This window comes from Sus scrofa, chromosome 10 (genome assembly GCF_054392235.1).
Source record: "Sus scrofa isolate SSC_HxYL_T2T_F1_AM1 chromosome 10, Sscrofa_HxYL_maternal_Yorkshire_Landrace_v2.0, whole genome shotgun sequence".
Taxonomy (NCBI): domain Eukaryota; kingdom Metazoa; phylum Chordata; class Mammalia; order Artiodactyla; family Suidae; genus Sus; species Sus scrofa.
The window spans coordinates 59,034,883-59,050,519 of record NC_139392.1 but is presented as its reverse complement, the minus strand read 5'-3'; the positions used below and the strand labels follow the sequence as shown (position 1 = coordinate 59,050,519).

At 42.9% G+C, this 15,637-nt stretch overlaps 1 protein-coding gene across 4 annotated transcripts in view; it reads right to left on the bottom strand.

The window, feature by feature from the left end:
• The window catches only part of KIF24 (kinesin family member 24), an 83,990-nt gene that overhangs the window by 13,013 nt on the left and 55,340 nt on the right, over nucleotides 1-15,637 (bottom strand). For 2 of the 4 annotated variants that reach the window (XM_003130663.7, XM_084979825.1), the window contains exons 5-7: nucleotides 10,479-10,694; nucleotides 6,980-7,067; nucleotides 400-521 (exon numbers count right to left, since the gene is read on the bottom strand). In XM_003130663.7, the coding sequence (XP_003130711.5) occupies nucleotides 400-521; nucleotides 6,980-7,067; nucleotides 10,479-10,694 (426 nt within the window). Of the gene's footprint in view, nucleotides 1-54; nucleotides 522-6,979; nucleotides 7,068-10,478; nucleotides 10,695-15,637 lie in introns of those variants that run through there. The other 2 variants (XM_084979826.1, XM_084979827.1) reach the window with 2 other exon arrangements.

Here is a 15,637-nt window from a genome sequence, read left to right as displayed (position 1 = left end):
TCCATCACTGTGGCAGAGATAGCCGAGACAGCAGCAGAGAGGCAATGAACGTACCCAATTGTCTTATGGCTTCTTTCAAGAAGGATGGATTCATTTTCCTTCTTCTTCTTTTTTACCTATAAGCTCTCTCAGATGCATTTCCTACTTTTCCTCTGCTGATACTGTTTCGTGTCAGACACAATCAATGTCCCTTTTAATAACTTAGGGTTGACCAACAATAGGTCATTACTTCATGGTTAATCAACTGATGGCACTTCAGGACAATGATTTATTTCAGAGCTAACAACTCTACTCTGTATCCCTGAAATAAAGAACTCTGTGGTGTCAGGATGTCCTGTTGTTAGCAACACATATTTCAACGTCACAGACGATGCGATTCCCTGCATGTTTCCAGCTCACCTGCCAAATGTCCTCTTGGCTGAGTCTTTGATCTGAATTTGGATGACAGCATGAGAACGAGAGGAGTCTGCATTAACTCCAGTGGCTCCGGTGCTGCGCTCTTTGCCGCCCTTCAGGATCACCTGAAAATAACATCCATAAGGTGACTTCCCCAAGGAGTAAACAAAGCCCTCTGGCCCCTCAGAGTTGGCTGAGAGTGGAAGAGCTCAGACATAGAGCTTTGTCAGTCCACTGCAGTCTTTTCCCTCCATGTGGAAAGCTGCCTAAACACTAAATCATAAACAGTAAGTACCCAAGAGCAATGAAAACAATGTGGAATACTAATCTTGGGGGAGAACATTCAATAGCTCAAGAGCTAATTTACCTCTTGATCTCATATGCTCTTTTTAATATCTTTGATGGATGTAACCTGACTAAAATCCCTAGTGCATAACTTGGCTCCAAAGTAAGGTCCCATAATGCCCATTTATCGTAGTAACTGAAGCAAAGGACAGAAATGTGCATCACAGAATGAATGATCACATCCACCTGTTCCGCCGCGGTGCCGTCATAAAGGAGACCAGGCCTGATGGGTGGGAACATGATGAGTGATGAGTTCTCGCAAGTGCCCCAAGCATGATTTCCCTTGGGGCCACTGCCCCTCCAGATGGGAGGACAGACTAACTTGGGTTACTCTGGCCACAAGGGAACGGGAGAGAAGAGGTGAAGCCTTAGGAGTGGTCTCAAGCCACTGAAAACACAGCCATACGTGAACATGTTGCCCAGATTTGGGGAGGCGTGCTGATTACTGAGAATCAAAAAGGTGAAAAACTTTAAAAATATTTGACAGGGAGTTCCCATCATGGCTCAGCAGTAATGAATCCAACTAGTATCTATGAGGACGTGGGTTCGATCCCTGGCCTTGCTGTGAGCTGTGGGGTAGGTCACAGACAAGGCTCAGAACTCATGCTGCTGTGGCTGTGGTGTAGGCCAGCAGCTGTGGCTCTGATTCGACCCCTAGCCTGGAAACTTCCATACACCAAGGGTGTGGCCCTAAAAAGAAAGAAAGCGAGGGAGGGCAGGAGGAAGGAAGGTCAACATGGGAGTTCCCACGGTGGTTCAGTGGGTTAAGAATCCTAATGCAGTGGCTCGGGTCGCTGTGGAGGCACAGGTTTAATCCCCAGTCCACTGCAGTGGGCTGAAGCATTCAGCATTGCCGTAGCTGTGGCATAGGTTGCAGCTGTGGCTTGGATTCAGTCCCTGGCCAGGATCTTCCATACATCGTGCATGTAGCCATTAAAAAAAAAGAACCAAAGAAAAGAAAATCCAACATGTTGAGGAGAACTTTCCTGACTAAATGCCTTTTAGAGAAAACATAAAGGAATTTATTGTCCATGGTCTAGTTTTCTCAGCTTCAGGAACAGTCTGCAATCATGATGTTTTTTAGAAACTGTGGAATAAAGCGACTGAGCTCTAAGAGGTAAAGATGAAGCAGTCTGTAAAGGTCATCAGACAAACTTTTGTAAATGACATACAATTCTAGCATAGCAGTTAGGAGTAATATTTGAAATTATACTGTCTGGTTCACATGCCAGCTCTGACAATATGGCTGTTTGAACTTTTGCAATGCAAGAACTTTTTGCAAATCACTTAACTTTTCAAGGCTCCCGTTTCTTATTTATAAAATGGTAATCTCACAGGTTACTTACGAGGACTGAAAAAGATAATATGTAGGAATTCCTGTGGTGGTTCAGCAGAAACTAATCTGACCAGCATCCATGAGGACGCAGTTCAATCCCTGGCCTTGCTCAGTGGGTTAAGGATCCAGTGTTGCCATAAGCTGTGCTATGACACGGCTTGGATCTGGCATTGCTGTGGCTGTGGTGCAGGCCGGCAACTACAGCTCTGATTCGACCCCTAGCCTGGGAACCTCCATATGCTTCGGGTGCAGCCCTAAAAAGACAAAAAAAAAAAAAAAAAAAAAAGATAATATGTATTATGTAAGGCACTCAGTACTACTATTGACACATAGTAAGATCTCAATAAACATTAATTAAAAAAATACTAAAGAACTAACATCTTTGTGTAAACTTCTGAAACTTAAAAAAACCATTCCTTTTAAAAAAATGTAGAGCAATCAGAGTTTCATGGGGAATAGTGCTTTCTCAATCAACATCAGTTTCCATGGGCTCCCTAGCACAATTAAAAATTTTAAAAAGGAGTTCCCTTGTGACATAGTGGGTTAAGGATCTGGTGTGGTCACTGCAGCGTCTTGGGTCACTGCTGTGGTGTGGGTTTTGATCCCTGGCCTGGGAACTTCCTTATGCCACAGGCTCAGCAAAAAAATAAAAACAAAAAACAAACAAACAAAAAACCCCAAAGGAGTGAGGGAAGGAAGGAAATAAAGAAGGAAAAGAGAGAACCCATTTGGGGGGAAATGCAAGACTAGGAGCAGAGCAAAATTAATGCAATCACCTTAACAATCACTGGGCCCTCCTTTCCTCTTTCTGCCTCTTCTTAAATTCTTACTTCCAAAACTAAAGTCTATTGGGCACATTTCTAAATGTAGGTCTTTTAGATAAAACATGTTATGTGAGTAGTGAAATGGGGACCTGCTACAATAGAAAGTAGAGACAACTGCTGAATTCTGTGGCACTGGGAAATATTCAGGGGCTTATTAATAAGAATGGATGTGACCAACTGAACTAGTATTACAGAAACATCGTATGTACATTATCTCATTTTCTTCTCTATCACCCAAGCCCATCATCTACTATCATCCACATGTTTCAGGCTCAGAAGGTAAAGGACGTGCTCAAGGATACACGGCCCTGGGACCCCTCTCCATCCACACCTTAATCACTAAGCTTCCCGCACAAATACCAAAATGGGCTATGAGCACTTCAGCAGGATAAGCACTGTGCATAGACTGAGACTCTATCACCAGCACACAACTAAGGCTCATCTAGGGGAAGCTCCTGCTCTGTGGGCCTCTGCTACCAATTACAACCAAGGCAATGATACAGCATGAAACAGATTTATTACAAGTTTGGGAATGGATACCAGTCAGTATGTGAAATGTCTGCAGGAATGACTTAAAAATCTGAAAAATCCCTACGACTGAAAAAAATGCCTGTTGGAGTTCCTGCTGTGGTGCAGTGGAAACGAACCTGACTAGTATCCATGAGGATGAGGGTTCAATTCCTGACCTCGCTCAGTGGATTAAGGATCTGGCGTTGCCGTGAGTTGTGGTGTAGGTCGCAGATGCGGCTCAGATGTGGCATTGCTGTGGCTGCGGTGTAGGCCGGCAGCTGCAGCTCCAATTCAAACCCCTAGCCTGGGAACCTCCATATGCTGCACCTGTGGCCCTTAAAAAAGAAAAAATGCCAATCATTTGCCTGACAGACAAAATCTTGATTCTGAATCTGGATAAGTCATGGAGTCCTCTATAAAGTCAGGAAAATCCTGGTACCCACACTGCTAAGACCAGTAATAAAATACACCTGGAGGAAGGACAGTCCTGTGAAAATGAAGCTGTCAGTCTGTGTGGGCAGACAACAGGTGGCCATGCCTGAGCAAGCCTGAGGGTGATCTGTGATGGTGACACACATGAGGATGACACCTGAAGGTGAACTTGAGCAAACACACGGGGTGATACCTGAGTGAGCACGAATAGTGACACCTGAGTTAGCAAGTCCTCTTGTTTCAAGCCAATAAATGTTTATGAGGGTAACCATGTCAGACATCCATAATTTATATTAACTTTCCACCCTGATCTCACCTGGCTTCCATCTTGTACAACCTCATATGTATCACAGACTGAGGGTATCAATGGCAGTAATGTGATGACTAACAAGAAACTTCTTTCTGTTTTTCTTAGAAAACACACCTAAGATAGAGCAGTACCATCAGCTCTTCCAGGGTGAGAGTGATTTGACACCAGGGCACACAATAATACAGTTATGACTTAAAGCCAAGGAAAAGGGACTTCTTTTTAGTGTTTGATCCTTTCCCATTCAAATGTTCTAACTTCCAGGGACAACAGCATCACGAGGACCAACTCTCCTGAAATTCCCAGCCAGTGAAGGAATGGCTAGGGGAGGTGGAGGCACAAGGACTGCAGGGAAGAGGTGTATGAGAAACAATGTCCTTAGGACTCCACAGTGGAAGGAGCGCTAGGCAGGTTAAGAATGGGCAAGAGTCTCAGTGAAGCCCCTTCAACATGTTCTACACCTTTTTGGGGGCTGTGGCTGTGCCTGTGCCCACAGCATGTTGAAGTTCCCGGGCCAGGAATCAAACCCACACCATAACAGTGACCACACTGGATCCTTAATCACTAGGCCACCAGGGAACTCCCTGTCCCACACACTTTTTTTTTTTTTTTTTGCCCAGTGGGCCTGTCCCACACACTTTTGTGTGGGAATCCCAGGACTCAGATAATCACACAAATTCAAAGTCCCAGCTCTTAAATGAAATTTACCTATTTGTTCCAGGAAAAAAAAAGCTATTAGAAAAAGATACCATCAATGGTGGGCCACCTCACCATTTTTCTTTTTGCATTTCTTTCTTTCTTTTTCTTTCTTTTTTTTTTTTTTTTTGTATTTTTAGGGCCGCACTTGCAGCATATGGAAGTTCCCAGGCTAAGGGTTGAACTGCAGCTGCAGCTGCAGGCCTATGCACAGCTACAGCAATGCCAGATCCAAGCCACACTGGTGACCTACTCTATAGCTCACAGCAACGCTGGGTCCTTAACCCACTGAGCAAGGCCAAGGATCAAACCCACATTTTCATGGATACTAGTTGAGTTCTTAACCCACTGAGTCACAACAGGAACTCCCACCCCACCATTTCATACACCCAAGTCCCTGGAGGTATGTACTCTGAAGCCATTGTGAAGGTGGCTATTGTTAAGTATGTAGCCTGTCTTTCCAGCCTTCTCACTTTGAGTCTAGCGAGGCTTGTTGGATATACTAGAAGGACTATGATGGCTACATGTTAGAATCACCTTGGGAGCTTTTAAAATAACACCCACTTTCATACATTGCTGGTGGGAATGTAAAATGGTGCGGCCACTTTGGAACACAGTTTGGCAGTTCCTCAAAAAGTATGACTCAGCAACTCCACTCCTAAGCATATACTCAAGAAAACTGAAAACATATGTCCACACAAAACCTGCACATGAATGTTTGTAGCAGCATCATTCATAATAGCCAAAAGATTCCAACAACCCACATGTCCATCAACTGATGGATGAATAAAGTACTGACACCATACAATAGAATATTATTCAGCCATAAAAAGGAATGAAGTACTGATGCATTCAACAAGATGACTGAAGACTGAAAACATTTCTCTAAGTGAAAGAAGCCAGAGACAAAGCTTGTATATTATGTGATTACATTTATATGATATGGCCAGAATAGGTAAATCCATGGAAGTAGAAATTAGTGACTGTCAGGCGCCAGGGGCTGGGAAATAAGGAATAACTGCTAATAGTACAGGGTTTCATTTTGGTGTGACAAAATATTCTGGAATTAGATAGCGGTGATGACTGTACAGGTTTTTTTTTGTTTCGTTTTGTTTTTTATTATGGTCGCACCCACAGCATATGGAAGTTCCTGGGCAAGGGGTCGAACTGGAGCTGCAGCTGAGGCCTACGCCACAGTCATAGCAAAACTGGATCCAAGCTGCAGCTTGCAGCAATGCCAGATCCTTTACTCACTAAGTGAGGCCAGGGATTGAACCCATATCCTCCTGGATACTAGTCGAGTTCTTAACCTGCTGAGCCACAACAGGAGCTCCTGTACAGCTTTTTGAAAATACTAAAAAAAAAAAAAAAATCACTAAATTGTATAATTTAAAGGGTTGAACATGAAAAAGATTTTAAAACGCCCTTGGAAGGATACACAAAAAACTACAACATAAATTAGTTGCCTCAGGAAAAGAGAATGGAAAGAATATTTTCACTGGGCTTTTTGAATTTTGAATCCATGTGAAAATATTACCTATTAAAATTTTTATTTAAAATAATATTTTGGGAGTTCCTGCTGTAGCGCAGTAGAAATAAGTCCTACTAGGAACCATGAGGTTGAGGGTTTGATCCCTGGCCTTGCTCAGTGAGTTGGGAATCTGGCGTTGCCATGAGCTGTGGTGTAGATTGCAAACATGGCTCAGATCTGGTGTTGCTGTGGCTGTGGGTATAGGCGAGCAGCTGCAGCTTCGATTCGACTCCTAGCCTGGGAACCTCCATATGTCACATGTGCAGCCATAAAAAGCAACAAATAAATAAATATTTTTTAAAAAGAGTATTTCTGTCCAGAAGCCTCTACCAGAGACCACTACCATAAAAATACACATTAGCAGCCTTTGAAATTGACCCCAAAGTATTTCTCATGCATTAGGTTCTCCCACATGCCCTGTCTCCCACTATCAAGGCCTTGAAACAACTTTGTAGAGAAAGGAGCCTTCCTCTCAGAGGATGATCCATACCTTATAAATGTGGAATGGTGTGTTTGTCATTACCCCTTGCCTAAATCTGAAAAACAAAGTCTTACCTTGTAATTAGGCTGCTACGGTGAGGTAGTAAAAGAGAAAGAATTACCTCTAAGAGAAGCTCCACACTATCCACCTGAAGTTCTCGCAGTCCCACTATCTGTACCACATGCTTGCTATCTTCTCTTGCAAAGAGCCTGTAGATGCAAGAACATGGTTGGTATGGCAGAGCTCCAACAGTAGGCACCCCCAGTAAGCAGCAGTGTTGCTGTCTGGGTGGGATGGATGAGCATTCTCCTGGCCCACCCCTACACCTGCTGACTTCAGCCCCAGGCTTCAGGAGTTGTTTTTGCTTGTAAACAAGTCAGCATCTTTGGCTACAATGAACAGACTGAGGCCTCTGCCAAGGCTGTATTCCTGGCTACAGTGATTGGTTTAGGAATGTGTATGGGATCTCTGCTGGTCCAATCAAAATAAAGTCCCAGTCTCTGGTTGTTAAGTGCCTGGCAGAGGGGAGGTGCTCTCTTTTTCTCTCTGAAAGTGAAAGCATGGGCCCTAGGAACAGTGGCAGTCCTCTTGCATCCTCAAGAGACAGTTTTGGAATGAAGCCAACACCATAGAAGGTAGAGCAGAGAGATGCAAAGAAACTAGGTCTTTATAATATTCAACTGCTAGACTAAAAAGACCTTAAGGCCTAACTGTCAAGGTTTTCTAGTTATATGAGCCAATGACTTCCCTAAATGCTTGAGTCAGTAAAATTGGGGTTTTATTTTACAGCTTGCAACTTAAGGAGTCCTGAAACATCTTCTAAGGGAGCAAGGAAGAGCTGATGCTGCAAGTGAAAGCCTCAGGGCTGCGTGTCAGGTAATGAACGGCCAAATCCACCAATGGGACTATACTGAATCTATCAGCATCTAACATTATTTTCTCCCTGAATAAGGTACTGATAAGTTAATAATGGAATTTCACTTCATAGCCAAAAATAGAAATCATTTTCTCAAAAACTTTTTTTTCTCACCCCAAGTTTCCAAATGTTTACAAAGGATAGGAAACTGCCTCATCAGTGCCCATGACCTCTCAGAAGACAACTCTATTGGAACAGCTGAGCTTCTGGAATAAAAGAAGGATCTAGCTTTCAGAGCCCTCTCATCACTCCTGAACATATTTCCCAGGCCCTGTACCCTGAGCTCACCCCAGAAAAGCTCCTCATGAGCAGCCTAAAATGTACTGCTGTGGTTTTGTTTGTTTGTTTGTTTGTTTTTTTGGCTCCCCTGCAGTATATGGACTTCCCCGGCCAGGGATCAGAGGAGCCGCAGTTGTGGCAACTTCGGATCCTCTAAACCCACTGTGCTGGGCAGGGTATCAAATCTGTGCCCTGGTGCTGCAGAGATGCTGCCCATCCCATTGCACCACAGCGGGAACTCCAGTGCTGCTGTTATTTTTAAGTCATATAAGTAAGAAGTATCACTTTTTCTGCAAAGGTATAAAGATAACTTATCCTCTACTTGAAAGAGTTAATTTTAAGGTCTTTAAACTCTGGTTTCTAGTTTAAGAGGTGGGCTGACCATATACACTTCTATATACCTTTGTTGAAGCCCCATTTATAGAAAGTACATTTTATTTCAAAAACAACAGGGTAAGTCATAACAGCTCTAAATGAATAAGAAAGGGTGGGAATTCCCTTGTGGTGCAGAAGGTTAAGTATCCTGCATTGTCACTGCAATGGCCCGGGGTTGTTGTTGCTGTGGCTCCTGTCCATCTTTGGCCTGGGAACTTCCACATGCCACAGGTGCAGCCCAAGAAAAAAAAAAAAAACAAACCAAATACCAAAAAACAAGACAAGAAAGAGTGCCATCAGTGGAGCAGGACATTTCAGAAATCTCAGAAAGGTAGGAATTAAGGAGATATTAACCAGTTAACCAGAGACATTAAAAAAAACCAACCCCCAAATCCCACAGCTCAAGACACTTGCAGAGTAAGTGTGGGTTTTCCCCTAGTGAGCTCTGGAGAAGCTTCAAACCCAGTAGTTAGCATATTCCCATCCCCGTGGCTACAATTAAAGAATGCAAAAATACAGGGCAGTATATCAGGTCATTCATTAAAGAACTGCAGTCACAGTCCCTTCACACAAAGAAACAAACCACACACATGTACACATACACACACACACACACTGCATAGCACACAGTGGCTTTTATATTCATGCCAATTGTTCTTGAAAGGAAGTGGCCATTCTGACTGGAGAGGGCTCCTAATAAAGGTGTTGGAGCTTGAAAGAGAAGCTGTGATGGAGCTAACTTGATGCTTCAAACTGACACAGAGCGTGTAGAAAAGAAAAGCAAGTCTTCTCCAAAGCAACCCCAGAGTAGCACCCTCCTTTACTTGGCAGTTGTGTCAAGACTAAACCCCCAACACCTGCAAGATCTCTAAAATGAAGGTGCCTTTTTCGTTTTATCCTTTTTTGGCCTGGTCCATGGCATGTGGAAGTTCCCCAGCCAGGGATCAAACCCATGCCACAGCAGTGACAATGCTGGATCCTTAACCCACTGAGCCACCAGGGAACTCCTCAAAGGAGAGTTCAACTACTTTTTGTTGAAATACCCCACAGGATGGTGGCATGCCTAAGCCTACCTCAGTGACCTTTCTAAGTATGCTACTCTGTGCCTATGATGGGGGCCACCCTACCGTGTTCTCCCTACTGAACTGAAGCTACTCCTCCACCCCTATTCCCAACTCCAGTGCTTTTCTGGAGCATATGGGACTTGCTCTTCACCTTTTGGACAGCTCTGTAGGGGCTTGGATACCTTTGCTAGGGGGGAGTCTCTTTCACTGACTTGGTTTCCACAGACTTGCCCATACTCAGCCTCAACTCACTCCTCTCCTCCTGGTATGGCTGCACCTAACCTGTCTCAGGTCTGGTTAATTCTGTCATTATAGCTTTTATTCTTTCGCTTACTCTCTTCCCTCTCTTCCCTCCCTATTCTCCCAGTCAGTTGATAGCTCCTATTCAGTTAAAATCATCTGTTTCAACCTAAACAAAAGTTTATGCCAGACAAACACAACTAAAATCAGTTACTGAATAGATACATTTCGAACATACTGCATTATATTGCGAGGGCAATCGTTTAAGCTTTATAAGGGTTAAAAGTCCAATGTGGAGAAAACATCTTTTCTTTTTACTCATTTCAAAAAACTATCATTAAGTTCCCCCTAAGATTATTGGGAGGAAGCACAAGAGAAAGTGGGAAACATTATTTATAGTTCTTCCAGTATAATAATAGGTCAAAGGAATGGGAAGGGATTTAAGTACGTGTTGGTTTCCTGACTTCCTGAAATTATGACCTTTTTCATAGACCAAAATAAAAGGGATATAGTTTTTGACGAACATTAGGACATTGATCACTTAAAAAAATAATAACGGAAGGCTAATTTACATTTTTGTCTAGTTGAATTGACAGTTCAAAAAAATATGCATCTGATTCAGGAGACTCTCATTTCACAAAAGGGCATTAATGTACCAAGGCCTCTCATTAAATCCCATGATTCAGTGGGATGCTGGCTTAAAACAATAAAGAACAGATTTATAGCTTCCCATTCATATCCAATACCTTTTTCTTCTGTTTAGGAGGTCATAAAGCTGTCCACAGTAGATTTCATAGAAGCTGATCCACACAAAGAGGTGCCTTCTTGGCTGGGACACTTCCAGTTGTCGGAAGATATCTTTGGCAGCCAGAGCATACAGTCCTGGGTTCTGATGAGTTCCTATCATGGTGTAGGTCTTTCCAGCACCTGTCTGTCCGTATGCAAAGCAAGTGGCATTGCCTCTGGGGGAAGAATCATTTGTATTTACTTTTAATTAGTAAGATAAATGCTAATACACACATTTTTTTAAAATATTTTTTTAATTTTTAATTTTTTGGCCACCCCACAACATACGGAGTTCCCAGGCCAGGGATCAAATATGAGCCACAGCTGTGACCTATGCTGCAGCTGTGGCGATGCCAGGTCCTTAACCCGCTGTGCTGGGGATCGAACCTGCGTCTTGTCACTCCAAAGACACTGCTGATCTCTTTATGCCACAGCAGGAACTCCCACACGCATATTTTTTAATGACAAAAGTCAGGTAGAAAAGGAATCCTTGGGAGTTTCTGTAATGGCTCAGCAATTAACCAACCCGACTAGCATCCATGAGGATGCAGGTTTGATCCCTGGCCTCGCTCAGTGGGTTAAAGATCTGGTGTTGCCATGAGCTGTGGTGTAGGTCGCAGAGGCAGCTCAGATCCCGAATTGCCGTGGCTGTGTTAGGCCAGCAGCTAAGCTCTGATTGAACCCCTAGTCTTGGAACCTCCACATGCCGCAGGTACGGCCCTAAAAAAAAAAAGAAAAGAAAAGAAGAATCCTTGACAAAATTCAACTATAAGACATACAGTCTTTTAAGAAGAAGAGGGCTTTACATTATAAAAACATGAGAAGGAGAAGCGTAGAGGGTTAAGGTTCCTGCACTGTCACTGCAGTGGCTCAGGGCACGGCTATGGCATGGATTCAATCCTTGGCCCAGGAACTTCCGCATGCCCTGGGCGTGGTGAAAAATAAAAAATAAAAATAAATAAAAATACAAGAAGAGGAAAAGAATTCTCAAAATAGTACACGAGTTTTCTTATAGGAATTTTTTATGATAACTCTAGAAGATAAGGAAACAAAGACCTCATGTAAGGTGCTTTAGATGACCCTAATGAAAAAAAAATTGTGTTAATCCTGAAAGATAAATTTGGTGAAATAAGTAGCAGATAATTAAATACAGTAGATAGTAGAAGACCATGTGATAAATAGGATGGTGGTGACTACTCATATGACTATTAGGAAGTTTGGATGCAGGTAAAATCAATTTAAGCAAAATATTTGGAGAAGGACTCAGGAAAGAGCTCTTAGGGTCTCAGTTTTCACTTCCATCAATAAATTACTAGGTTACTTGATTTCTAAGATCCCTTCTAGCTTTTTTTTTTTTTTCACTTTGTCTTTTTAGGGCCCCACCCTCAAAATATGGAGGTTCCCAGGCTAGGGGTCAAATCGGAGCTACAGCTGCTAATCTACACCACAGCCATCGCAACACAGGATCCGAACCGTGTCTGCAACCTACACCACAGCTCATGGTAACGCCAGATGCTTAACCCACTGAGCAAGGCCAGTGATCAAATCCACAACCTCATGGTTCTTAGTTGGATTCGTTTCCACTCCGCCATAACGGGAACTCCCCCCTTCTAGCTTTGATGTCCTATGATTCTAAGTGAGAGTCATTATTCGTGCATGTGCATACAAACTGTGTGAGTGTGAAAAACTGCAGAATAAGATGTAGACAGGAGAGTTGGGAGACCAACCTGACAATCTCAGCATGTTTTAGGAGGAAGTGAGGCCAAGATTACCTGAGTATTGTGGGGTCCTATGTACTATGTAGAACTAAGCAGAGAGTGAACATAATGTTATATAGTAAGTAGCTACTGGAGATTCGAACAGAAATCCCATTGGATTAACGATGAAAGTAGCTACTTGCAGCAAGAAAAATCTATGTATGGACTATCTATGTAAGGAGGAGGTTGGAGGTGGACAGAGAGATGACTACAGAGAAAGGATCTAAAAAAAACAAAGAAAAAGGAATTCTTGTGGTGGTGCAACAATTAATGATCCCGACTAGGATCCATGAGGATGTGGGTTCAATCCCTAGTCTTGCTCAGTGGGTTAAGGATCTGACATTGCCGTGAGCTGTGGTGTAGGTCGCAATAATGTCTACCTTATCTTCTATTTTAGTGATGAGCTTTTTTAAAAAACAACAGATGAAGGAATTTCTTAATACACTTTATGGAACTTACCAAATAATTTCACCTTACAACTTTTTTAAATTGGTAATTTAAAAATATTCAAATCCTAACTTATTTTAGAAACTTGCCCTCTCAAAAAGCACTCCCTAAAATTGCTTCATAAGACACTGAATCTGAAAGAGATTTCACTTTTTTAGCCCATTTACTATTCTTATTATTTTTTTCTTTTTAGGGCCTCACCACAGCATATGGAAGTTCCCAGGCTAGGGGTTGAATTGGAGCTACAGCTGCCGACCTACACCACAGCCACAGCAACACCGGGTTCTGAGCCATGTTTGCAACCTACACCACAGCTCATGGCAACGCCAGATGCTTAACCCACTGAGCGAGGCCAGGGATCGAATCTGCATCCTCATGGATACTAGTCAGGTTCATCACCCCTGAGCCACAACAGGAACTCCTTAGCCCACTTATTAAAATAATAATCATAGGAGTTCCTGTCGTGCTGCAGTGAAAACAAATCAGACTAGGAACCATGAGGTTGTGGGTTCGATCCCTGGCCTCGCTCAGTGGGTTAAGGATCTGATGTTGCTGTGAGCTGTGGTGTAGGTCACAAAAGTGTCTTGGATCTGATGTTGCTGTGGCTCTGGCTTAGGCCAGCAGCTATAGCTCTGATTGGACCCCTAGCCTGGAAACCTCCATATGCCAAGGGAGCGGCCCAAAAAAAGGCAAAAAGACAAAAAGACAAAAAAAAAAAAAAAAAAAAAAAAAGAACCCAACTCCTGTGGCTCAGGTCACTATAGAGGTATGGGTTCAATCCCCAGCCCAGTGGGTTAAAGGACCCAGCATTGCTACAGCTGTGGTATAGGTAGCAGCTACAGCTCAGACTCAACCTGTGGCCCAGGAATTTCTATATGCCAAGAGTGCAGTCATAAGAAAATAAACACATAAAAAATAAATAAAATTAAAAAAAAACACCAACCCACAATGAGATACAGTTCCATACCCATTAAGTTGGCTAAAATAAAAAAGACTAGAGAGTTCCATGCTGGCCTAGAGGTTAGGGACTGGGTGTTGTCATTGCTGTGGCTCAGGTTACTGCTGACTTTGATCCTGCTGCTGAACTTACACATGCCGAGTGTGCAGCCAAAAAAAAAGGACCAACAATATCAAATATGGTGAGGACGGAGAAGTGTAATTCTCATACATTGCTATTGGGAATAGAAAATAATGCATGGAAAACTGACACTTTCTAATTTTTTTTTTTTTTTTTGGTCTTTTTAGGGCCGCACCTGCGGCATATGGAGGTTCCCAGGTTAGGGGTCTAATCAGAGCTGTAGGTGCCGGCCTATGCCACGGCCACAGCAATTCGGGATCCGAGCTGCATCTGGGACCTACACCAGAGCTCATGGCAACACCGGATTCTTAACCCACTGAACAAGGCCAGGGATCGAACCTGCAACTTCATGGTTCCTAGTCGGATTTGTTAACCACTGAGCCGTGATGGGAACTCTGGAAAACTGCCACTTTTTTATAAACATGTACCTATCCTATCTATGGTCCGGCAATTCCATTTCTAGGTTTTTATTCAAGATAAATTAAAGCATGTCCATAAAAAAGATTTGTGTAAAAATGTTCATAGAGCTTTACTCATAATACTCCCAAATTGGAAACAACCCAAATGTCCATCAACAAGAAAATGGATAAACAAATTGTGGTACATTCACAGAAGAGAGTATTATTTGGCAATAAAATTTATAGATACATGCAATAACATGCATTAATATCAAAATCATTATGTTGAGAGTTCCCATTGTGGCTGAGCAGTAATGAACCCGACTAGTATCCATGAGGATGCAGGTTTGATCCCTGGCCTCGCTCAGTGGGTTACCGATCCGGCCTTGCAGGTGTAGGAAGCTCTGGTGCAGGAAGCAGACGAGGGTTGATCTAGCGTTGCTATGGCTGTGGTGCAGGTCAGCAGCTACAGCTCTGATTCGACCCTTAGCCTGGGAACTTCCATATGCCACAAGTGTGGCCCTAGAAAGAAAAAAAAAAAAAAAAAAAAAAAAAACTATCCCAAGCAAAAGAAGCCAGGCATAAAATATATATTTGAAAGACCCCATTTTTATGACATTCTAGAACAGGCAAAACTGAAGTGACAGAAAGCAAGTCATTGGTTATAGAAGACCTGGGGGTGAAGGTGGGAAGCAGGATTAACTAAAAAGTGAATGAGAACTTTCTGGGATAATGGAAACATTCTATAATCTTGTTTTAGGTATTGGTTACTTGGATATACACAACCATCAAAACTCATCAAACCTGAATATTTATTAAGATCTCTGCATCTTCTTTCTTCTTTTTTTTTTTTTTTTTTTGCCTTTGTTCTTTTTAGGTCTGCACCTATGGCATATGGAGGTTCCCAGGCTTGGGGTTGAATCAGAGCTGTAGCTGCCAGCCTACGCCACAACCACAGCAACATGGGATCTGATCTGTGTCTGCAACCTACACCACAGCTCACTGCAACACCAGATCCTTAACCCATTGAGCAAGGCCAGGGATCGAACTCTCGTCCTCATGGATGCTAGTAAGGTTTGCTAACAGCTGAGCCACGATGGGAACTCCATGTGCATCTTAATGTATGTAAATTACATCTCAATTTTTTTTAAGATACAAAAGTTATTATTTTTTTTGGCCGTGCCTGTGGCATGTGGAAACTCCTGAGCCAGGGACTGAGCTTGTGCTGCAGCTGTGGCCTGCACCACAGTTGTGGCAACGCCAGATTCTTAACCTGCTGTGCCACAAGGGAACTTCCACAAAAGTTATTTTTAAAAATAAAAGTGGAGTTCCTGCTGTGGCTCAGCAGTTAATGAATCTGACTAGCATTCATGAGGATGCAGGTTTGATCCCTGGCCTTGCTCAGTGGGTTGAGGATCCGACATTGCTGTGAGCTGCGG